General features: G+C 37.1%; 1 protein-coding gene across 4 annotated transcripts in view; it reads right to left on the reverse strand.

The window, feature by feature from the left end:
- Window positions 1-16,864: 16,864 nt before the first annotated feature.
- Window positions 16,865-25,264, reverse strand: part of GABRA5 (gamma-aminobutyric acid type A receptor subunit alpha5) — an 82,581-nt gene continuing 74,181 nt past the window's right edge. For all 4 annotated transcript variants that reach the window (XM_077868394.1, XM_077868385.1, XM_077868372.1 and 1 more), the window contains 3 exons: window positions 24,811-24,963; window positions 21,829-22,040; window positions 16,865-18,151 (listed from right to left, as the gene is read on the reverse strand). In XM_077868394.1, the coding sequence (XP_077724520.1) occupies window positions 17,849-18,151; window positions 21,829-22,040; window positions 24,811-24,963 (668 nt within the window). In that variant the 3' untranslated portion in view covers window positions 16,865-17,848. The remainder of the gene's footprint in view (window positions 18,152-21,828; window positions 22,041-24,810; window positions 24,964-25,264) is intronic.

Genomic DNA, 25,264 nt, shown 5'->3' on the forward strand with positions numbered 1-25,264 from the left:
TTCTCAGTACATCACATAAGGGGCACATAATGTTGGTTTGTCCTATTCTGGATCTTGTGGATCACTTGGTTAAATTAGTATCTGTCTACTTCTCCACTGAAGTTATTTTTTTTTCTTTTTGAATTGTTAACTATTCTTTAGGACAAATCTTTGAAAGCATTTAACTATTTTAGTTTTAGCTTGCATCGGTGGTTCTTGCCTGCTAGTTTTAAGGATTTATTTATTTAGTTGAGAGAGAGAGAGAAGCGCAAGTTGGGGGAGGGACAGAGGGAGAGAATCTTTCAAGCAGACACTCAGATGAGCTGGGACCCAGGTTGGGGCTGGATTCCAGAACCAGGTCAGATTATGACCTGAGCCTAAACCAAGAGTCAGGGAGCTCAGCGGACTGAGCTCCCCAGGTGCGCCACCTGCTGGTTGTAAAGGGTGATTTCTGTTGTTCCCTTCTACATTTATGAGTTATTATATTATAAAAAGGAAGCATTTTTTCTCTTATTATTTTCTGCATGCACTTATAGTTTCTTGTTTTATTCAAAGTATTTTAATACCTTGTTGTAATTATATATTATTATTCTCATGCTATCCAAGATTTAGACAGTAGGAGCCTCTTCAAGCTGACTCCTAACTCTTTTTATTATGTCCCCAGTATATTTTTGAACACATTTTTAGTTTGGGGTGCGAGAAGATTTTCAATGCCCACTCCTAATTTCCTTCTCTAGCCCTTGAAGTCACAATTTCTTCTGGTTCCTTTTAATTGAGAATTATATTCAAGAAACAAGATCTAATTGTTCTAATGTACCATTGATGAGGCTTTCTAGAAGAGTGAGCTAGAAGATAAACATTCTATATATATATATTATACTGAACTACACTACACTATTATAGAATATTATATCATATATCATATCATATTATGTTATAGAATTAATGAGTACTGATGGTTCCCATAGTATTCTTCCTTGCCTTTGCACTTTTTTAAAAAGATTTATTTATTTATTTATTTAGTTAGTCAGTTAGTTAGTTAGTTATGATAGAGAGAGAGAGAGAGAGAGAGACTGAGGCAGAGACACAAGAGGAGGGAGAAGCAGGCTCCATGCCAGAAGCCCGACGTGGGACCCCATCCCAGGACCCCAGGATCACGCCCTGGGCCCAGGCGGTAAACCGCTGAGCCCTGAACCACCCAGGGATCCCCTGCCTTTGCACTTCTATCTGTAATTCTCTTCTTCCACATTGAAACTTCCAATTCTCAACAAAGTAATATATAAATTTGCTCAATCCTACAATGCAGGAGAGAGTGTTTTAGAATTACTATAATCATACTACAATGAAAAGCAGATTTCTAGATTGAATTCAAGATTTCTTTTCAGATCTTTTTGTCCTCTTTAAGCTAAGAATACAAGGGGATAGTCAAAATATTGTGTTCAAAGTTATTTGGCTTAGATTTTTTTGTCTTTCTTCCCCCAATGTGGGTATGGTATTAATTTAAACTGGAGCAGACTTCATTTGTTTCTATTTGTATTCAACTTAAGAGTTTTTTCCATTCGTGATGAATTTAAGTGTATTTTTAATATGTACAATATTAAAGTCAAAACTATACAAAAAAGGAATAAGAATACCCAGAAAAGTCTCATTTCACCCCATCTCTTCCATTTGCCCCTCACCACACATAGCTTTCTTGTATATAACCTAGTCTATGAATGTCTGCTTCATGTTTTCCTTTTCTACCTTTCTTTTTTTTACAAAAGATAAATAGGTGGATGACTATTTTCTCATTCCCTTCCTTTTTTTTTTTTTTTTTAATTGCATGCTAGGTAAAACTTTACACATGTTGTTTCTTGGACTTCTTCAATAATATATCTTGGAAAACACTCTACAACAGTTAATGCATCTCTTAGTCATTTTATGTAGCTACTCTGTGAGTAAATACTACTCTTTTTAAATCATTCATCTTTGTTGGGGAATTTTAGTAGTTTCCAATCTTTCGCAATTGCATATAATGCTGGATTACATAAGCTTTTTCATGTCTATTTTCATCCTTTTGGAGATATGTCCATTTCCTTCATTTTCGTATATTTATATATATTTATTTACTTACATAAAATATAAATATCTTATATTTTAGAAAATTGTCTTCCCATGCCCTTTGAGCATTTTTCTGTAAGATGTCTTCATATCTAAAAAAAAAGATGTCTTCATATCTTGTCCTTACACTTTAATAATTTATACTTTTATATATTATAGCTATTTTTCTATAGTATATGTTACAAATAATTCCTTCCCATTTGTCATATTTCATTTGACTTGCTTAGATTTTTCTCATTATGTAAATTTTAAAATATTTTTGTAGTCAAATCTATCAATATTTTATTGATCTCCATTATTAGATACTAAATTTCTATATGTAATTGGATCTGTCTTTGAGTATGCATTGAATTCCAATGGCTGTTTTACTACTAATGTGCTAGTACCACCATTTTAATTATAGGGGAGACTTTGTACTATGTTTTAACATTCATTTGGGTTAGCGATAGCTCTTAGTCTTCTTGTACGGTATTTTCATGATTTCTCACATATTTTTTTTCCAAATTAACTTTATTCTCAACTTGTAGAGCTACAAAAAACAAACAAACAAAACAAAACAAAACAAAAAAACAACCCACCTTTCTTAATTTGTTTTTATTACTCATTTTACTGGAGTTCTATTAAAAGGAAAAATTAACTTAGGGAGAATCAACATCTTTATGATGTTGAGTTGTCCTAGACAGTAACAGGGAATATTTTTTAAATTTAAATTCAGTTAATTAATATATAGTGTACTATTAGTTTCAGAGGTAAAGTGATTCATCAGTTTTATATGATACCCAATGCTCATTACATCCTGTGCCTTCCTTAATGTCCATCACCATCCCCCCACCTCCCTCCCCTCCAGCAACCCTCAGTTTGTTTCCTATGTTTAAGAGTCTTTTATGGTTTGTCTTCCCCTCTGATTTGTCTTGTTTTATTTCTCCGTCCCTTCCCCTATGATCCTCTGTTTTGTTTACTAAATTTCATGTACAAGTGAAATCATATGATAATTGTCTTTCTCTGATTGACTTGTTTCATTTAACATAATACTCTCTAGTTCCATTCATGTCATTGCAAATGGCAAGATTTCTCTTTTTTGGCTGAGTAGTATTCCATATATATATATATATATATATATATATATATATATATATATATATATAAAACACCTCCTTTTCCATTCATCTCTTGATGGACATCTGGGTTCGTTCCATAGTTTGGCTATTGTGGACATTGCTGCTGTAAACATTGGGGTGCGGGTGCCGCTTTGGATCACTGCATTTGTATCTTTAGGGCAAATACCTAGTAGTGCAATTGCTGAGTCATAGGTAGCTCTATTTTCAGCTTTTTGAGGAACCTCCATACTGTTTTCCAGTGTGGCTGTACCGGCTTGCATTCCCACCAAGAGTGTAAGAGGATTCTCTCTTCTCCACATCTTTGCCAACATTTGTCATTTCCTGACTTGTTAATTTAAGCCATTCTGACTGGTGTGAGGTGGTATATCATTGTGGTTTTGATTTGTATTTCCCTGATGCCAAGAAATAAAGAGCATTTTTTTCCTGTGTCTGTTAGCCATTTTTATGTTTTCTTTGGAGAAATGTCTGTTCACATCTTCTGCTCATTACTTTTTTTTAAATATTTTTTTATTTACTCATGAGAGACACAGAAGCAGAGACATAGGCAGAGGGTATAGTAGGCTCCCCACTGAACAGAGAGTTTGATGCAGGACTCGATCCCAGGACACCAGGATCACGCCCTGAGCCGAAAGCAGATGCTCAACCACTGAGCCACCCAGGTGTCCCTTCTGCTCATTTCTTGATTGGATTATTTGTTCACAGATTTAGAGTTTGACAAGTTCTTTATACATTTTGAGTACCAGCCCTTTATGTGATTAGACATTTACAAATGTCTTCTCCCATTCTGTAGGTTGTCATTGGTTTTGTCAACTGTTTCCTTTTCTGTGAAAAGCTTTTTATCCTGAAGTTCCAATAGTTAATTTTTGCCTTTGTTTCCCTTGCCTTTGGAGATGTGGCTAGCAAGGAGTTGCTATAGCCAAGGTTACAGAGGTCGCTGCCTATGTTCTGCTCTAGGATTTCAATGAATTTCTATCTCACATTTAGGTCTTTCATCTATTTTGAGTCTATTTATGTGTATGGTGTGGGGAAATGGTCCAGTTTCATTCTCTTGCCTGTGGCTGTCCAATTTTCCCAGCACCAATTGTTGAAGAGACTGTCTTTTTTTCCATTGGATATTCCTTCCTGTTTCTTTGGAAGATTAACTGACCATAGAGTTGAGGGCCCATTTCTGGGTTCTTCTTTTGTTCCATAATCTATGTGTCTGTTTTTGTGCCAGTACCACACTATCTTGATGATCACAGCTTTGTAGTACAGCTTGAAGTCCAGAATTGTGACGCCATCATCTTTGGATTTCTTTTTCAACATTCCTTTGGCTGTTCCAGGTTTTTTCTGATTCCCTTGATTTCTCTTTCTTCTGTCTTATTGTTAATATATAGAAATGCAACTGATTTCTCTGGATAGATTTGATATCCTGCCACTTAACTGAATTCCTGTATGAGTTCTAGCCAGAAACCAAATGTTTCTATCTCAGACACACAACCTGTTTTGAGCCTCCAAACTCTGCAGAGTTCTGCAGCCCCACACTGGGACCCCACGGAAGGGAGGTGGGTCTTGCTAGGGTTCTGTCCCTTGTTCAGCCCCTACTTAGAGAGTGCCCAACCATGTTGCAGTTTATGGTAACACTGAGCTGACAGCCCACTCCTGGGCTTGCTGATTGTGGCCGACTTCCTCACTCCAATACCTGGGAACTCTGCTGCACTCAGGCCCCCGTTCTTTCTTTGACCCCAGGGATCCTGAGACCATATTGTCCCACCTAGGATTCCATTCCCCTTCACCACCTGAACATCTTTCAGGTAGGGATGTACCTCACCAAGCAGACTTCTAAAAGTTCTGATTTTGTGTTCTGCTGCTATTTCACTTTCTGGTAGTTGGCTTAGGGAGGCTCCCCCTCAATCCCCTGTAGTTTATCTTCTGATATATTGTCTTAGATTCACTTCCCTGCACCTTCTACCTCGCAGAAAGTGGTCACTTTGATATTTGTAGAATTGCAGCAATTCTTAGATCACCTGTTAGTTCATAGGCGTTCAGAATGATGTGATAGCTATCTAGCTGAATTTCAAGGACCAGACGAAACCAGGGTCCCTACTCCTCTGTCATCTTCCTCCCTCCCCTGTGTATTAGTTTCTTGATCAATTTGTTTTCTTTTCTCCTATGGGAAATGGGTTCTTTAAGCTAAAGCTATCTTTAATGAGGTTAATTTCAGTAAACTGTATTTCCTCCAAGAACTCGTCCATGTTTCTGAATAATGGTATGCTAAGTAGTCTCTTTTTGTTTTGACTTCTTTATGTTTTTCTCTGTATATATAGTATCACTTCTTATTTTGGGTGTGATTCCCTTTTTTCCCTAAATGGATTGTACATTTCATTTTATTTATCACCAGAGTTTTGGTTCATTAGTTAGATCTACTGTTTTTATGTGTTCTACATCACTAATTTCTGCTTTTATCTTTATTATACTTACCTTGTGCTTTCTTTTGGTCTATTTAATTGTTCTACTTCTAGCTTTTGGAGTGAGAATTTAATTCTTTCTTTTTGCATTTTTTCATTCTTATTGATATAAGTATTTAAGAATAAGATTTTTCTCCTGATATGCCTTAAAAGTATCCCATAGATTTTTATGTATCATTTACAATTATATTTGAACATTTTTTTTGGTAATTTTGGTATTTTTTAATCTCCTTTTCATTCTTGTACTATTTAATAGAAGAATTTTTACATTTCTAGTTGGAAGAGACTTTTTTGAACTTTGTATTTAACTTCTAGTTTTATTACTAATGGCCAAAGTACTGTTCATGAAATTTCTACTTTAAAGAGATACTGTTTTTTTTAATATCCTGAATAACCTAATAAGTGATTAATTTTGCTGCTGTTCCATGTATATTTGAGAAGAAAGTATATTCTTAATTATGAGTGTGTAATATTCAATATATGTCCATAAGACCTACTTCATTCTAGTGTTTAGGGTTTTTTGTTTTGTTTTGTTTCATTTTTTACCTTATTTACTTTTTGTCCTCTTGCTTTATTTTGCCCTAATATTGGTGTGTTAAAGTTTTTAATATTTATGTATTTATAATCTCTGTCTTCTTTCATCTCTTCCAGTATCTACTTTGTGTGGGTGATCATTGTCCTCTTTAGTGTATTTCTAGATATTCTAACTATTATATCTTGCAGTTGTGGCTTGTCATGTTCAATCACTTTACGCTTGAATGCTTCCTTGGCTGATGCCAGGATTTCTTCTAATTTTCATTTGTTTACCTTGTATATCTTTGCTGTTACTTTTATATTTGGTTTGGACCAGTATGTTTTGTGGGCATTTCTTCAATAGAACATAAGATTGAGTTCTGCTTTTAGAGCCTACTTTAAACTATTTTCTTTTTGATAGAAGAGGTGAGTCTTTCACCTTTATAAGACTCATTTTGGTACCAGGTCTCAACTTTCTCTATGTGTATCATATGCCTTCTTTGTTCTTTTTGGATTTCATTCTGGAATACATTTTATTTTCCACTTCAGCTGTTTTGAATGCCTTTCTTTTTGCCTATTACCTCTACAACAGTCAAGATCTTCCCCTTTCTCTCTTCATTCTGTGCTCATTCTTCAGTTTTATTCTTTCTGCTTTGTCACAGTATTTAACATTTGTATACTATTCTCCTACCCTCATTCCCACCCTTTGAATTTTTAATCCAAAATTTAATATATTAAATACTCATGATCAGTTATTTTAACATAGGTTCCTGAGGCTTGCCAGGATTAAAAGGAATAAAATATTTACTTCATTGAAAATAATATGAGTACACTGAATATCCTAACTCCAATCAGACACCCTCCTCCTGCTACATCACAGTCTATAATTGTCCAAGACTTTGTTTTTATCTTTTATTTTCTTTCTACACATTTAACAATGTTCAAATTATTTTTGTGTTAGATTCACAACACGTTCACAACATTTTTGCTCATGTTTCTTTCTTCCTATCATAACTTCCTTCTAAGATCTGTTTCCATCTTCTAGAAGTTTCTTTAGTGAAGATCATTTTGCATTAAATCTCAGACTTTATTAACCTAAATATGTCTCCACTGTATTTTCTTTCTTAAAAATATAGTTGTCTTGGGTATAGAATTCAATTTGAAAGTGATTTTCTCTTAACTCTCATTATCTCATATGCAATGGAGAAAAGAGATATCAATTTAACATTTATTTGGTCTTTTTTCCCTCTGTACTTTTTTTAAATTTGGAAAGCAAGGCAGTTTTAACTAATTAAGCATTTTTAATTCTATATAATTGCAGATTCACATGAACTTGTAAAAAATAATACAGGGAAATCTCATGTGTCCTTTAATAAATTTCTTCCTTAGGTAACAACTTAATAAATGATGGTATAATATTATAGCCAAGGTATTAACATTAATACAATCAAGATGTAGAATACTTCCCTTACCACTGGGATCTCTCATGTTGCCTTTTTATAGCTATCCCCACTCATTTCCACTTCCACCTTTGGCACACCAACTTATGCTACTTTATGTCATATTTATTCCACAGAAATCTTGATCACTTTTCCCATACAAAAAAAAAAAAAAAAGGAAGAGATTCGAATGCCCATGAACATTTTACCTGGAAGGAAAGATGTCCAGATGTTTTTGAGTCTGTTCTATTTCATGGGCTGTGGCCACTGGTGTGGCTGGATAACCAGAGACTTGGAGGGAATATGGCTGGAATGTTGGCAACAAGGTGGTCTGGGGAAGATGTATATGGAAAGAACTTTTCATATGTGCAGTGAAGGAAGACATATGTCTCATGAGAATGCTCACCAACAGATGACCTTAGCAGAGATGACTTTTAATAAGTGCATAGACAGTATGATCCATGCTTGGGATACTAGACAGCTTCTTTCTTCAGCTACTTATGTCATAGACCAGTAGGTGAATGAACAAAGAAGCCATGATGGCAAGAATAGAGGTTGTGCATAGACTCAGCAACATGGGCTTTTACTCAAATAGGGCAACATGGCTACAGCCACTGCCAAGAGCACAATCATCCAGCAGCAAGGAACTACACCGAGTCCTCAATATAGCACCAGTTCACATAGTGATCAGTTGGCTAGCTGGAGGTGGGTTGATTACTTTGGATTTTCCATTATAAAAGGGGAAGCATTCTGTTCTTATTGGAAAAGATACTTATTCTGGATATGAAGTTGCTCTCCCTGCCCATAATACTGTGTCAAAACTGCTTTCCATGGACTTAACAGAATTCCTTATCCACCAGCATGGTATACCAGACAGCATTGCTTTTAATCAAGAAATTCATTCACAACAAATTTATTATGACAATGGGCCCATACTCATGAAATTCGTTAGTCTTAATATATTTCTCATTATCCTACAACAGCTTTCTTAATAGAATGGTGGAATAGTAGTATAAACTAAATGTGTGTATTCACCTAAAATTCATATGTTGAAATATTAATCCCACTGTGATGGTATTCAGAGGGCCTTTGGGAGGTTATTAGGTCATGAGAGCGGAGCCTTCATGATGCAATTAGCGTCTACAGAAGAGAGTTGCAAGGCTTGCTTTCTTTCTCTCTGCTCTCCTTTATAATGAGGATACAATGAGAAGAGCCATTTGAAAACCAGTAACTGGGCTCTCAGCAGACTCTGCTAGCACCTTGATTTTAGGCTTCCCATTATTTAGAACTATGGAAAATAAGTGTTGGTTGTTTCAGCCACCCAGTCTCTGGTAATTTATTATACCAGCCAGAACTAACTGAGACAAATACCCTTTGAAGACTCAGCTATGACACTGGTTAATTGGCAATACCTAGCAAAATTTTAGTTCCCATCCCCTTGACCTTGGACTCTGCTATTCTAGAGCTCTCAGTTCCAAAGGAAGGAATGCTTCTACCAAGGGACATAATGATTCCATTGAGGACTAAAAGATGAGACTGGAAACCCACCATTTTGAGCTCCTCATGCTTCTAAATCAATAGGCCAAAAAAGAGTCAATTCTGGCTAGATTGACTAACCCTGATTGCCAAGGAGAAATTGGATTACTTTTCCACAATGGAAATAAGAAACAATATATCTGGAATACAGGAGATCTCTTAGGATATCATTTTGTACTCTCATATCCTGGGATTATAGCCAATGGAAAGCTCCAAGAATCCAGTTGAAGCAGGACAACTAATAGCAGACACCTTTCAGGACTAGATCTAGTTCACCCCATCAGCTGAAATGTTTGCTGAGAGTTAAGCAAATATGAAATTATTTGTGGAAGGAGGTATTTTTAATACCAGCAACAACCATGAGGCCAGTTTCAGAAATGAGGACTAATGGTTACAAATATTTCTTCTTTATTTTGGTGTGAATATTTTCGTATGTGTATACAAATATTTTTGGGTTTTTTTCTCTTTATTATTCTCTCATCTAATATAACATGTATTGATAGTAGTTAATTTTATATCTCATTAAGTTATAATATATCGAGATGAATGAAAAGCAACCAAAGATTTTTTTTTACTCATCTGGGGAAAGTGTTGGTGTATTTTTGGTTGTGGGTGGGTTAGTTGTTTCAAATTATGCAGAGATATAACTTTGTTATTATCTTTATTTAGAGATTCAGGTTTGGAATGGTATACATTTCTAGTAAAGCATGGAATTTCCAGGTAGATACTATAAGTAGAAAATAACCATTTTAAACTGCTAAGCATTCCCAGGGCCAAGACAGAGTCCATAGCCAAATGCAAAAAAGGGAAAAAGTCAAGCTTTTCTTTAAAAGTTCCCATAGCCTATCTTTTGTCACATGGATTTAAGTTAAAAGTTAAAAATTCTAACTAAGTGTGTGTTTAAAAATTGTTTTAGGGGCAGCCTGGGTGTCTCAGCAGTTCAGCGCCACCTTCGGCCCACGGTGTAATCCTGGAGTCCTGGGATCAAGTCCCACATCGGGGTCCCTGCATGGAGCCTACTTCTCTCTCTGCCTGTGTCTATGCCTCTCATTCTCTGTGTCTCTCATGAATAAATAAATAAAATCTGTAAAAAAATTATTTTAAATAGGGACAGGGCATACTGAATTTAAGATTAATTCATTTGAAAATAAAGTGCACATCTCCTAAAATACCCTAATTCAAATTGGTCTAGAAGATATGTTGCAAATTCAAAAGTCCACAGGGTGAGGTAGGTTTCACACTGGAGATGACTGAAGCAGAGGGAGGGGGAACTATGGAGACCTGCAGAGTGGATTCCCTGCTAAGGGCAGGATGAACACATGCCTTGATTTGCTCAAGCAGTTTTCATTTCATTTATGCCTGTTGTCCTGGTGTAATGATCAGTATTCAGCCCCTCTTAAAAGTAACCTCAATAAGTACATAATTAAATTTCACTGTGTTTAGAAAACATACTTTTATTTTTCAATCTCTTTAAAATTGTTAAGACTTGTTTCATGGTGCAGAAAATGTGCTATCCAGGAGAATGGTGCATGTGCATTTGAAAAGAATATCTGTATTTCTGCTGGTATACCATGCTGAATGGTGCATGTGCATTTTAAAAGAATACCTGTATTTTCTGCAGCATTCTATAGATACCATTCAAGTTAAGTTATTTTTGTCTTCTGCATCCTTGCTGATGTTCTGACTACTGTTCTATCAATTATTGAGAGTGGAGTATTGATATTTTCTACTATTGTTGTTGAACTGTCTGCTTCTCCTTTCAATTCTGTCACTTTTTGCTTCATATACTTCATATATTTTGGGGTTCTGTTGTTAAGTATATACCTGTTTTTGATTTTTATATATGCTGATGAATTGAATGTTTTATCATTATAAATGTCTCACTTTGACAGTAGTAACATTTTTTGTATTAAAGTTATTTTTTCTGATATTGGTATAATCATGCCAGTGCATTTTTGGTTACTGTATGCATGCATGGTATATATTTTTTATCCTTTACTTTCAATCTACTTGTGTTTTTTAATCTAAAACCTGTCTCTGATTGACAGCATTTAGTTGGATCTTAAAAAAAAAAACTCAGTTGACAATCTCTGCCTTTTGATTGGAATACTAAATACATTTTCTTCAATGTAATTATTGATATGATTAGATTTACATTTTCTCTTTTGCTATTTGTTTTCTCATATCCTTTGTCTCCGTGTTACTTGTATTTGCCTTCTTTTGTATTAGATATTTTCTAGTGCACCATTTTAATTCCTTTTAGCACTGCCTTATGGCCTTCATGGTTTCTGATGAGTAGTTAGTTGTTAAGCTTGGGAGGATCCCTTGTACGTGAGAAGTCTTTTCTTTTGTTGCTTTCAAGATTCTTTCTATGTCTTTGGTGTTCAACGGCTCAATTATAATGTGTCCAGGTGTAGATCTCTTAAAGTTTACTATACTTAGAGTTGGTTGAGTCTCTTTGATGTGCAGATTAATATTTTTTATCAATTCTAAGAAATTTTGACCATTATTTCTTCAAGTATCTTTTCTTTTTCTTTCTTCTCTTCTGGAATTCCCATTATGCACATGTTGGTCCATTTAATGGTGTTCCACAGGTATCTTAGGCTTGGTTTATTTTCTCAATTCTTTTTCTTTCTGTTCCTCCGACAATAATCTCTATTACCTGTCTTCAAGTTTGCTAGTTCTTTCTTCTACCTGCTCAAACCTGATATTGTGACCCCCTAGTGAATTTTTCATTTCAGTTATTATTTTCTTTAATTATAGAATTTCTATTTGATTCTTTATAAAAAATGATTTCTCTCTCTATTGGTATTACCTATTTGGTGAAATATTGTCCAACTTTTACTTATGGCTTCCTTTTCTTTGATTATATTTATAAAAGCGAATTAAAGTCCACCTACTAAGTCAAACATCTAGACACCCTCAGAGTCAGTTTCTTTGGATTGTTTTGTTTCCTGTACAGGCTGTACTTCCCTGCATCTTTGCATATCTCATAATAGTTGTTGAAAACTGAACATAATAGATGTATATTTTAGTAACTTTGAAATCTGATCATCCTTCCCACCTCCCCACTGTTTGTTGTTGTAGTACCTTTTTTGTTGTTGGGGATGAGATTTGTGGGTTTTTTGGAGACTCCTCAGGATAAGTTCTATAGTGTTTGTATTGCATTGTATTGTGAAGTCTCTGTTTTAATTCTTGGTTAATTTTAGTTCTTGCTTCTTGTGTGGCTTTCCTGCTTCAGCATAGCTCTCTCCGCAATTTCATTTAATCCTGAACATGCAAATAACATTCTAGATCCCCAGAAATATGTCAGAGGTGCTCCTAGCCCACTGTGGACATGTAATTACCTAGATCTTCTTTTTAAATTTTTGTCTGGGATCCTTATTGCCCAGCTGATATCACAGCCTTAGGAAGCCATGTAATGTACCTTCCCTGACTGCTACTGGTTTCTACTGTTATCAACTACACCCTGGGAATAAAGCTTTTCCATGAAGCTCCAAGTCAGGTCAAATAGTGGCAAAGCCTTAGGGAAAGGGTTTTTTGTGGAGTTCCAAATCACATTAGCCCCCTCTGGTGGCAGCAAGGCTATTGTCTTCATGTTATCATTCTAAAGAGTTGGTAGGGAGAGGGGAGTATCCCTAAGTTAAAATGTCACAGACTTCTCTGTTCTAACTTAGGTTTAGTAGTTTTTCTTCAATAAATACTTTCAGTTTGTGTCTTTGGTTAAATTTCCAGAGTTCTGGAATGATTGCTTTTGGTAATCTTGCCAGTGTTGTCATTTTTTTTGACAGGAGAGAATTTACTGAAGTACTCACTCTACCGTCTGGAAGTCTCACCCGTGGATAATAAATTTTATAGTCACTCCAACGCTAACAGGTTAGCCTTTTAGTCAAACCAAGCTGATTGTCACCATGGGGGGATGTGTTCCCACTAGTGTTGTTATTTGAAATATGGGTAAGTTCATAAAAATCCTGAAATTTTTATTTTATACCTTAAGAAAAGATTTTCCATAAGTGGAATACAACTACCCTTACCCAAAGAGATTTCATGACATTCAGTCCACCCACTTTCTAGTATCTATTCCCTCTATTAGTTCACCTTCATTGAGCACCTGTCACTGCCCTGGAAAAATGCTGGCTACTAGAGAGGCAATGGTAGCAAAAAGAATAAAGAATGTAGAATAAGAGTGACTTAAATTAGTATTGTCAATTACAGCTCATTTCAAAATTTGCTTTCTAAGATTATACATTATAAAATGTAATTTCTGATCTTTGGTTTTGTTTGTCATTCATGTAAACTCAGAAAAGCTAAGGAAATACATTTCTTCAGACTTTTATATTAGGGAAATTCTAAGCAGTAAATATTTTTGAATCACAGGTTTCCATAAAGAACCCACGCTCATTTCAAGATAAGATATAGGGCATCTGAGTTTGGGATTGAGATAATCTATTGAAAATGACAGTGACAAACATAATCATGCAAATCTTTGATGAAATGAACCTTTTGCACATTTTAAAACCATTACTTTATATCACTGCAAACCTGGCAAGTAATTGCAATGATCAGGGTTATTCATATTCAAATTTTCACCATGTTTGCTCATGGCATTGATTGTCCCAGATGTGCTAGTTTTGTAAAAAAGACATTAAGACTAATTTTTAAATATTTAAAATACTGTTTTCACTGAGAGAACTGTGGCATTTCCAATTTTCAAAAAATAGTTCTTTTTGATTTGAAACCAGCTCTTACAATGGAAGTTAATGTTGATTGAAGACTTGATGTCATTGTAGTTATGTTTTCTCCTTGAAGTAAGACCCCTCCCAATGCAGTAACCATAATCATTTACATCAGTGCTCTGGAAGGAGCAATCATATCGATACTTGGCTCCAGTTAATCAGTGCTTCTCCCTGCCAACCACTTCCTTTCTCCACCCATTCCTGCGCCCTGCTTCTTCCTTCCCTACTACTTCCTCCTTACCATTTTCCCCACTCTCTGTTTCTCCTCTTTTAGATGGGGCAGGGGGAGGGTGGGAGAGTCCTGCACTGACAGATATATTCTATCAAAAGGAGGTTCTAAGACCACAGAAATACATAATTTTTATATATAAAAAATAACAGACGTAAAGGTCATGCTTTTGGGGGCACCTGAGTGGCTCAGTCATTTGGGTGTCTACCTTCAGCTCAGATCATGATCCCGGGGTGTTCTGGGATAAAGCCCACATTGGGCTCCTTGCCTGGAGAGGAGCCTGCTTGTCCCTTTCTCTTGATCAAATAAATAAAATCTTTAAAAAATTTAGAAAAGTCATGCTTTCAGTGCCCAAAACAAAAACAAACCAAAATATCCTTTAAGGTGTTCTTAATAGATAATAATTCAACCAGAGCACAAAGCAAAATTTTTCATTTTAGGTTACATTTTTGTTCTAAATCAACTTCCATCTGGAAACAGTCACATGGCATTGTGAAAACAGAGTTAGGAACTATGAGAACTAAAATCTAGGCCTGCATTTTCTTCTAACATGTGATATGATTTGAGCCAATGGATTAATCTTTTTGGGTTTCAATATCTTTATTCGTAAAACAGATTTCTCATTTACCATACCTATTTCCCATACCTTGTTCCATAGGAGACATAGAACACTATTTCTAAGGCATTCACATACAAATAGGTTAGAAGATTTACAACCTATTTATCAACCTTCAATGAGATGGGATAGTGCTTGCTATACCATTTTATTATTTTATTTATTTATTTATTTTTAAATAATAAATGTATTTTTTATTGGTGTTCAATTTGCCAACATACAGAATAACACCCAGTGCTCACCCCGTCAAGTGCCTCCCTCAGTGCCTGTCGCCCAGTCACCCCCACCCCCCACTCTCCTCCCCTTCCACCACCCCTAGTTCATTTCTCCAGAGTTAGGAGGCTTTAATGTTCTGTCTCCCTTTCTGATATTTCCCACCCATTTCTTCTCCCTTCCCCTCTATTCCCTTTCACTATTATTTATATTCTCCAAATGAATGAGACCATATAATGTTTGTCCTTCTCTGATTGACTTATTTCACTCAGCATAATACCCTCCAGTTCCATCCACATTGAAGCAAATGGTGGGTATTTGTCATTTCTAATGGCTGAGTAATATTCCATTGTTTACATAAACCACATCTTCTTTATCCATTCATCTTTCGATGTTGCTATACCATTTTAACTTTAACAGTTGTTTTAGAAGCATTTGAACCCAATTATTATATACAAGCATTAGTCAAAGCCTGCCCAAGATAGATCCATAGATTCCTGAGAAATACAGAAGTAATTGCTGACTTATTAAAATATTATATTTATGGTAATGTCAAGAGATACATTTAAATACATACCCTCATTCTAAAAGTAGAGCTCTGTGAGTTATAATTATTTCCAAATTTTTTTATATCTTGCCTTGTTATTTTTCTCAAGGTGATTCTTTATTATATCTTCATTAAAAATAAAACATTGAAATATCTACAATACAAAATCAGAGAGCAGAAAGCTTACGTGATCATTTTTAAAACTGAGCAGCATGTAAATGCAATAGGTGTATCTTCAAATTGGGATTCACCCAGCAGCGCTCCTAGGACTCCCTATAACAAAAGCTAGAACTTGTCAAGAAAATTATTGCAACTTGATATGGAAGACACCATTTTCCATTAGACGTTTAAAATGTCTGTATGTACAGCCATCTAGACCTAACTTACAATATGTTTTTCTCCAAGCCTCAATGCAATGCTAAACTATAAAGACTATATAGGAAGACCACAACTAAACAATCCATAAAATAGAAGCTTCATACTGAGCCAGGTTTGCCTTCTGCTATGGCAGGTTTATGCTGTGGTGTAAGGAAAAGCACACACATTATTCTACAAATATAACCCCATTTATAATAGAGAAATGCTTCTTGTTTGAGGATTTAAGAGCATCTTTTTGTTGACCTTTACCTTTCTATGTGTGATATCCTGAAACCAGGCAGAAATAATGAAAAATGGGCACTTAGGTCTTTGAAGAACAAAATGATCTCTCATAATACTCTAATTGAATATGGTAGCTGACCTTGAATCCCATGAAAACCCTTTTTAAGATTAATACTTGGAGTTCTCAATGAATGGATGTCAGGGGCATTTACATGGGTATTCAAGATGAAAGGTGTTGTTGAATATGTCTATGTGTATGTCCCTGGCCATGGCCATGTCTATCAAGCACAGTGAAATAAATTGGTATTAAAGAATTATGTATCATTATGTAGTCAATTTAGTCAGGCCTAATCTTGATACTGTTTGCTAACTATCATAAGTCCCCTTTATAATTCTGAGTCACAGAGAAGGCAGGAAGTATTCATTTTATATATGTCATTCCTGTAAATGGTCCAAATGCAGTACTTTGTATCACTGTTCATAAACAGCAAAGGGAAGGAGCAAGGACTGAGTAGTTACTTTGCTCATAACAAGCACCCACTGTGGGAACATCCTCAGGTAGGATCCTATCAGATAGAGACTGATGTGACATATGTAATGGCATTGAACTTCTGGTTTTAGCTATTTACCCAGTTACCTATTTACTACTCTACTCTAGAGAATTAGATTGAAATAGACATGAATAACCAAGAGTTTTTTGCAAGCAAGTTCATGATTGGTTTTCTTTATGTCATTTTTAGGAAATGAGCCCCCCAAAATATGATTTTTTTTTAAAAAAAGACATTTATCCATAAAATCAGTTCATTTTTTATTTTTTAATGAACATTTAAAGTTCATATACAAAAGCTAACAGAGCAATAAGTCAATCATGAAATAAGTACAAGGAAATAAAATGGAAAATAACTCAATTACAATTTCTCACCACTGAAGCACTACACACTGGTTGTAGCGAGAGGTGGTCAATGTTTCAGCCAGTGAATGCATGGGCCGAAACCCAAGACTGTCATCACATCACTTTTTGTTTTAACAATTCCTTTTCTTTCTCTGATCAGTATTCAATTGGGTAGGGTGGGGTGGGGAGAGAAATGTTTCTTTTCCTCAAAAAAGAAAAAAAAGATTTTTTAAGCAGTTAAATTTTTCCTTGGGGAAATATTTTATCTGTTAATCTATCATACCATATATTTCTGTTATTAAATTTATCTGCATAAATATTTGCCTAATCTATTTCTTAGTGTAATATCATGCAATATTTTCTAATTTCAGAATAGTAAGAATTATCAAAGGCAATTAGTTTTGTACTTAAATGTCCGGTTTCCTTTTTAATGAAAAATGTGCTCTTTCTGATTTGTTTCTTGCAAGAGAGTTGGTCAAGTAATAATCATGGAGCATTTCCTAAAATATTTATTTGCTGGGAAAATTTGTATGAAATGACATTTGAAGTATAAAAAACATTGTTAGGTAACACTTGGAACAGTTAAAAATATACTTATCTTGTTTGTAAACTATCAGTGTAAGATACTGAGTATCTGAGTGTCAGAGCCATTGTCTCCTGTTTTTCTAGAAAGTTGTTTGCTTTATTTATCAATGTGACATCTTTGAAACATCCAACATTATATATAGAAACATCAAGACAATATTATTTGTACATATTATTAAACATGCAAAAATTTCCTGAAAGATAGTGCCCGAATACGGAAAATTCCTCTGAGCTCAACCTCTCCTTGGTACCATTCTGCTGGAAGTATGGCTCTCTTGGAGTTTGGGAGTATGGTGGGTTATTTTGGAGAGGTAGCCCCTTTAATCACCGGTTCCCTATTCAAATATGTTGCCCAGTAAACTAAGTTGAAAGTGCCAAACAAGACTGGGAATACAATTCGGGACATTTTGTCAATCTTGCTGATGCTGTTGTAAGTCTTTTTGTTTTCAGAAGTCTTCTCTTCAGAAGGCTTTACTGAGGCTGACGATGCATTTGAGGTCACTGCTGGGGTCTGTTCCTTTGGGATGTTGGGGGGGTGGGTCATCTTCCCAGTAGTATAAGCATTTGTTGACTTATTTAGTATGAGTTCCCGCTCCTTTTTCTGCAAAATATAATAAGATTTTAAGGACATGCCATTTGCAGGTAATTGTCAACTCATTTTTGAAGATTCTAAAGGTTTATCTCTCAAAAGAGAGACAGAGAAACATCAGCTTAGCTCTGGGGGAGGGCAGTTCTCCAGACTTCTAAGCCTACAACCGCACATGGCCAGTCTTGAATAAGAAGTTCTAGAACAGGATAAATAATTTATGGTGAAAGATATCAAAATAGCAGTTGTCTTTGTTGAAGTGGATATTGGAAAGGGCTTAGTTGATTGGGAAGCGGCATGGTAAACTTTCTGGAGAGCTAGTGATTTTCTCTATCTTGATAGGGATTTTGTGTTACATAGGTGAACATGTTCATAAAAACTCAGCAAATGTATCCTTAATATCTGTGTATTTTACACTATGCAAGTTTTTCTTTGAAAGAATCAAATTGTAAACAAATATTGAACTCTTGTTAATAATATATAAATGTCCACAAGAACCAAAATGTGGAAGGAGCCTCGGTGTCCATCGAAAGATGAATGGATAAAGAAGATGTGGTTTATGTATACAATGGAATATTCCTCAGCCATTAGAAACGACAAATACCCACCATTTGCTTCAGCGTGGATGGAACCTGAGGGTATTATGCTGAGTGAAGTAAGTCAATAGGACAAGGACAAACATTATATGGTCTCATTCGTTTGGGGAATATAAAAAATAGTGAAAGAGAATAAAGGGGAAAGGAGAAAAATGAGTGAGAAATATCAGAGAGGGAGACAGAACATGAGAGACTCGTAACTCTGGGAAACGAACTAGAGAGGGTGGAAGGGGAGGTGGGGGTGACTGGGTGACAGGCACTGAAGGGGGTGCTTGATGGGATGAGCACTGGGTGTTGTTCTGTATGTTGGCAAATTGAACACCAATAAAAAATGAATTTATATAAAAAATAATATATAAATGCACATGTATAAATATAAATATATTTAGTCATAAATGTACTATCCTCTAAAATTTACTTTGAAATGTATAAGAATATAAGATGGATTGAGAATGAGTGAATGCATGGATAGATAGATAATGGACAAATAGTAGTGACATGTGCATAGTAAAATGTGCATAGTAGAGAGATTTTCATTATAAAATTCTCTATACATTCCTGTCAGTTTGCAAATGTATATAACAAAATGTTGCAAAAAAATTCTGTTCCTTTAATATCATGCCATTAAATAAAATTTAATTGGAAAAACACATTCATTTGGGGAATATAAAAAATAGTGAAAGGGAATAAAGGAGAAAGGAGAAAAAATGAGTGGGAAATATCAGAAAGGGAGACAGAACATGAAAGACTCCTAACTCTGGGAAACGAACTAGGGGTGGTGGAAGGGGAGGTGGGTGGGGGGTGGGGGTGACTGGGTGATGGGCACTGAGGTGGGCACTTGACGAGATGAGCACTGGGTGTTATTCTATATGTTGGCAAATTGAACACCAATAAAAAATAAATTCATAAAAAAAACACATATAATACCCAGTGCTCATCCCATCAAGTGCCCTCCTCAGTAACAAGAGACTAAATTAAAAGAAATATATGGAAAAGATAATAAGGAGAAAGGAAACACATGGAGCAAGGAGCAGGAGGAAGCAAGTGAAAAGAGAGGTAGAGTAAATGTGGAACCAGATGCAAAGAGCATGGTGACCACCTGGGGACATGGTGAGGTAGGCTACAATAGCCCGGCGCCAGAGTAGGGACCCCCTGGACAACTCTTCAGAAATATTATAGCTCTTCCACATACCAGTGATCACGTGTGTACCCACACTGGTCTGCCAGAAGAAACTATGAATTTATGACACTTCAACTGCACAGCACCTTCCAGGCTTAAGGGGCAGGACCCCCAGCACCACAGTCTTCTGGAGAACAACATGTAGTTTTGAAGTTCCACAAGACACTGAAGTGTGCTGCTTATTCTAAAAGAACAGCGTGAATCTAGGACTAGATAATCCATGTTAGCGTCATCTCTCCCATCTCTCCTTCTCCCTTCAGGTCTGGATCTACAGCAAATGGTAATAGCAGTGGAGGCAAATGTGAAATTGGTGGCTGACATAGATAGTGAGCTTATATGACAACATTTTGGGGCTCTCCAATCATCCCTTCCTGCTATACTCACAGACATGAGCCTGAAGGCCTCAATTCCTGTAACAGGTTGCTTTCCTACCCCGACTTGGCTATCTCCAGTTCACTGTCACATAGCCACCGAGACCCAGGCCCTTAGCAATCACTTAACTTCTGACAACACAGAGCTGGGTGTTGGGAAACCCTCTCTTCAAATTCCATTCATATTCTTCCCTTCACAAACCTCCTCAGTGGCTCCTTTTGTTTTTACCATCAGGAGCAGATGCTTTGGTCAAGAATCCCCAGTCTGCCTTTACAAGTGTTTTCCCTGGTCACCACCAATCATCCTCTATGGTCAGCTCACCACTATTCCCCCACTCCATCCCCAACCTCCAAAACACCCACTCCTGAGGTTGCTACTTGTCAAGGCCCTCCTTCTTGTCCCTTCTCTCTTAGGAAGGCCCAGCATGGATCCCTCCCGGGTCTTCCTCCAACTAGGGAAGCTGGACTTGGAAATGAGTTTTCTATGACTGAAACTCTGGCATGGGAGGGGACTCTTGGTGCTTGGAAGTAGGAAGAATTAGATAGATCAAGTTAACTCAGAACTTCTGACTTTTCCCAGGAAAGGAAATAGCTGTGTTAAATGCAAAAAGCAAGCATGAGGCCATCAATGAGACACAGCTGACTGTCCTCAACAAAAATAGCATCCTGGGTTGCTGTTCCTGGTTTGTGGCCCTGGTTGGGAGGTCAGGCCATACAATTTCGGTCTTCTATAATCCTTGCCAGGGCCCTCTTCATACTGACTTCTCATGGACAGATTTTTGATTTTCAAGGACAAATTTTTATATCTTCCACATGCTCTGTGCCTTCCTGATAACTTTGGCCTGCTCTTCTCTCAGAGCAAAAGCTTTGCCTGTTTGTTTAATGCATGGTATAATTAATAGTTTATCACGTGCTGTTCCTTTTTTGTTCCACATAGGTTATTCTCATCTCCCCAAGGACATGGTTCAGCTTAGAATTCTGTGTAATCTTTTTTTCTTCAACTATTCCTTAGATTCAGGCACCAATCACCTTCTAAATACCCAATGTTTAATTGCTTTGAACAGAGTAATGCTTTTGATAATTAATGTGCATCTTTTAAGTGAACCAAATAATCTCCTCAGTGGAACTGGGTATGTTTTGCTGCTTCCAGTAGGTCACATCCTCTCCTCACATCCTTAAAGCCACTCTGCAGAAGATCTACTGCATGGTTAGGTGACAAAGCAATGAGCAAAAGAATGTATAATTCAAAACTGGACAAGTAGTCATTGAACAGACAGGAGACACTTTAGCAAAAATAACAGTCCTAAGTCTAAACAAGCCCAAGCCATTCACATGGCATCAGACCTTTTGCTTGATCAATGCAGATGATTCAAAACAATTCAGGACCTGATGCAATAAGACTTGATAGGGACCCTGAACATATGGAAGGGGCCATTTTTTCATGGAGGGGGGGTGCGACATAGAGAGGAGAAACACCTGTCTTGTATTTGATATTTTATGTCAGGCACATTTTCTTTGGAGGAAAGGGGAAAATGCAGTCAGTACCTTGACCTTGGCTGCTTCTGAGGCTTTTTTGCCATCCCACGCCCAGCCTCTCTTTGTGAAATAGTTGACGGTGGCAAACTCGATCAGCGCGGAGAACACAAAAGCGTAGCACACAGCTATGAACCAGTCCATGGCTGTCGCATAAGCCACTTTGGGCAGAGAGTTCCGAGCACTGATGCTGAGGGTCGTCATGGTCAGCACTGTGGTCACCCCTGTGGTTGTTAGTGACAGGGGTCAGGCAAGGGGAATGGAAACAGGAATCAGTACTGACACCGAGACCCCAGTAGAACACCTTGACCATGACAGATGAAGATAGGAAAGGAACTGGTTATTTTTATCCCTAGAAAGAGCCTCCCTTTCTATTTTCATAACACTTAACATACTCATGGCATTTATAATATTGCTTATTTTATTTATCTTATTACTTGGCTCCTTCCTCGGGAATATAAACTGAGGAGGGTAAGGACCGGGTCTGATATAGACACATACTTTGTGTCCCCATTGTCCTAAACCAAGACCAGCAGATAGCTTGTGTCCACCAAGATGGGTTGAATAGGTGGTATTCCTCTGTGGCAATGGGGCAATACCCAATTGTGAACAGGTAATGACATTCACACAGCATCTAGTGAAGTGTTTCACAAAATGTGCTATACACCCTGTGAGTACTGGGATTGAGACAAACTGAAGAGACAGACTTACTTTTACATGGATTAACACAATTTGCAGACTTCCAGGAACCAAGAACCCAGGTGCAATACCAGTTCTGTGTCTGAATTTGGGCTCAGCACTTCACTTGATCCAAGAGGGATCACTCTTCCCTCAAAGCAATTGTGCGAGATGCCTGTGTCTGTCTGCCTTGGCTTCTGTGGAAACTTTGCAGTGACCATGCAGCAAGGACAGACAGTTGGAGGGGGACATTCAGGACTGGCAGGTTATGAGCCATCTATCTAGTCTCCAATAAGTGCCAGACTGATCTAAGCCACATTCTGGATGGGTGTCATTATCCCCATTCATAGGCGACAAGCTTAAAGATTTAAACATACTTAGCAATGTACCCCATTTCACTAGCTGGCAAATGTGAACCCATATTTGGGCCCTTTACAGCCCTTATAGCTTCCACATGCTCTGTGCCTTCCTCCTCACCACAGTTTTGTCTGCATGAGGGTACACCTATGTGCATGGGGTATGGGTGCAATATACCTGTTATAAGTTGATTTTGTATTTCTCACAAATTCATATGTTGAGGTCCTAAACCTCAGAACTTCAGGATGTAACCTTATTTGCAAATGCAGCCTTTATAGAAGTAATCAAGTTAAAATGAGGCTGTTAGGGTGGATCCAATATGACTGGTGCCCCAGATGTGCACACAGGGACAAAAGTGTGTGAAGACTGGAATTATCTGCCACAAGCCAAGGAACTACAGGAAGCTAGGAGAGAGGCCTAAAATAGACCCTCCCCTCAGAGGAAACCATTTTGTTGGCCTCTTGATTTTGGACTTTGTAGCCTCCAGAACTGAGACAATTAATTTGCATTATTTAAGCCACTCAGGGCATCTGATTTTTCTTAGAAATGTACTTCATATTGTGCTGGGGGAAAATGTTCTGTGCATGACCTTAAACAGGCTCCTTGCAACTTCTTGGGTCATTTAACATCTTAATGTGCATTAAAAATCTCCAGGAAGAAACAGACACTAATATACAGCATTCTCCAAACTAATTTTTTTTTCCCTGCCCACCTACTAAAGAGCTGGAGAAGCACTGTTTGGCCGTGAACCAAAATCCATACCTCTCAAAAACATTCCTGAAGCTAGATGAAGCAAGGCAAGTGAAACTGGCCATGTAGATGGAGGTAGAGAGATGATCTGACAGGAATACTCCTGGGCCACTCACTTAGAAACTCCCTGGGCTCTCTGGTTCCCTACAGACTATGGAAGGGTTAACATAAAATGTAAGTTTTGGTTTCCTTCTTTGTAATAGTAAGAGCTGAGGCAGGAAGTGTACCTTACAATTGGGAAATACGTGAGCATCCATTACCACAACTGACTTGCAAAACCACCTTGAGTATCACTGTTCAAATGTAAGGAAGCAGAGCTTCACGGTAAGAGTTAAATGCTCAACTATCTGCTATGCCGAGGTACCTTCTGAACTAGATCTTGCTAAACCCAATTTACGTCTTGGGGATGTCAAGCGATGTTCTGGATTCTTATCATATATAAGTATATATACATGTATATGTGTATATGTGTATAAAATATATGCATTATGCATATATGAAAATACCCATATATTCATATCATATGCCCCATCATAAATATGGTATATATGACATATAGATATGGAATTTATTATTACCATATCATGTATGATGTATTGAATGTCCCTCAAGAGTTCATTTTATTTTATTGTGTTTTATTTATTTATTTTAAAGATTCTATTTATTTATTCATGAGAGACACAGAGAGAGAGGCAGAGACAGAGGGAGAAGCAGGCTCCATGCAGGGAGCCTGATGTGGGACTCGATCCCAGTTCTCCAGGATCACACCCTGGGATGAAGGTGGCCTAAACCACTGAGCCACCTGGGCTGCCTGTAGAGAGTTCATTTTAAAGTGGCACTCACATTTCAAAGAAAACTGCCTGATAACATACAAATTAGTACTTCAGGAGAAGTGTGAAAATACCGTAGCAAAATCTCACATAAGACAGATTGCTGGTAGTTTCATATCTCAACAAAAGGCTACCAGCAAAGGCTTTTCAAAACAGAAACAATGATCAAATAGACCATGCACCATTTCCTAAACCCTTGTTAAAGAGCCATCCTAAATCCTAATCCTTAACATTGAATTTTTAACTAATCGGTCTGTTTGTTTTCCAGGTCACAGAACAGACAGTAGGCACTAAGGAAGAGTTTAGAGGCTATTGCTGTTTGGGGGTTGTTAGAAGCAGTCCCAAAACACCAGAGCAGGTCTGGCTGGAGGACACTCACCAAACACTGTCCTGGCAGGGACTGATTCTCTGTTCAGCCAAAAGGACACCTGTGATAAGATCACGGTCATTATGCAGGGAAGGTAGGTCTGGATGACAAAGTACCCAATCTTCCTCTTCAGATGGAAGTGAGCCGTCATGATTGTGTATTCGCCTGCAAATAAGCAAATTAATTCAGGACAACCACCTGTCCTAGAGTCCTGCCTGTTATTCCTGCTTCTGGACCAGAGGTGTCCTTCTCTCCATCTTCCCCTTGGAAAACTATTGTTGGAGTGAAGGATAGAATGGAGGATGTATGGATTCCTTAACTGTCATTTTATAAGTAAGTCTTTCGAGCCCCGGCGTCTGAAGAGCTTTTGCTGGTGGATGTTTTTCCTGAGGAAAATCTGATTTGTGTGTTTTCCTAATCCCTGGTCCCAATCTGTGCCACTTTCTGTCCACCCCCTTGCTGTTAC

This window comes from Canis aureus, chromosome 2 (genome assembly GCF_053574225.1).
Source record: "Canis aureus isolate CA01 chromosome 2, VMU_Caureus_v.1.0, whole genome shotgun sequence".
Taxonomy (NCBI): Eukaryota; Metazoa; Chordata; class Mammalia; order Carnivora; family Canidae; genus Canis; species Canis aureus.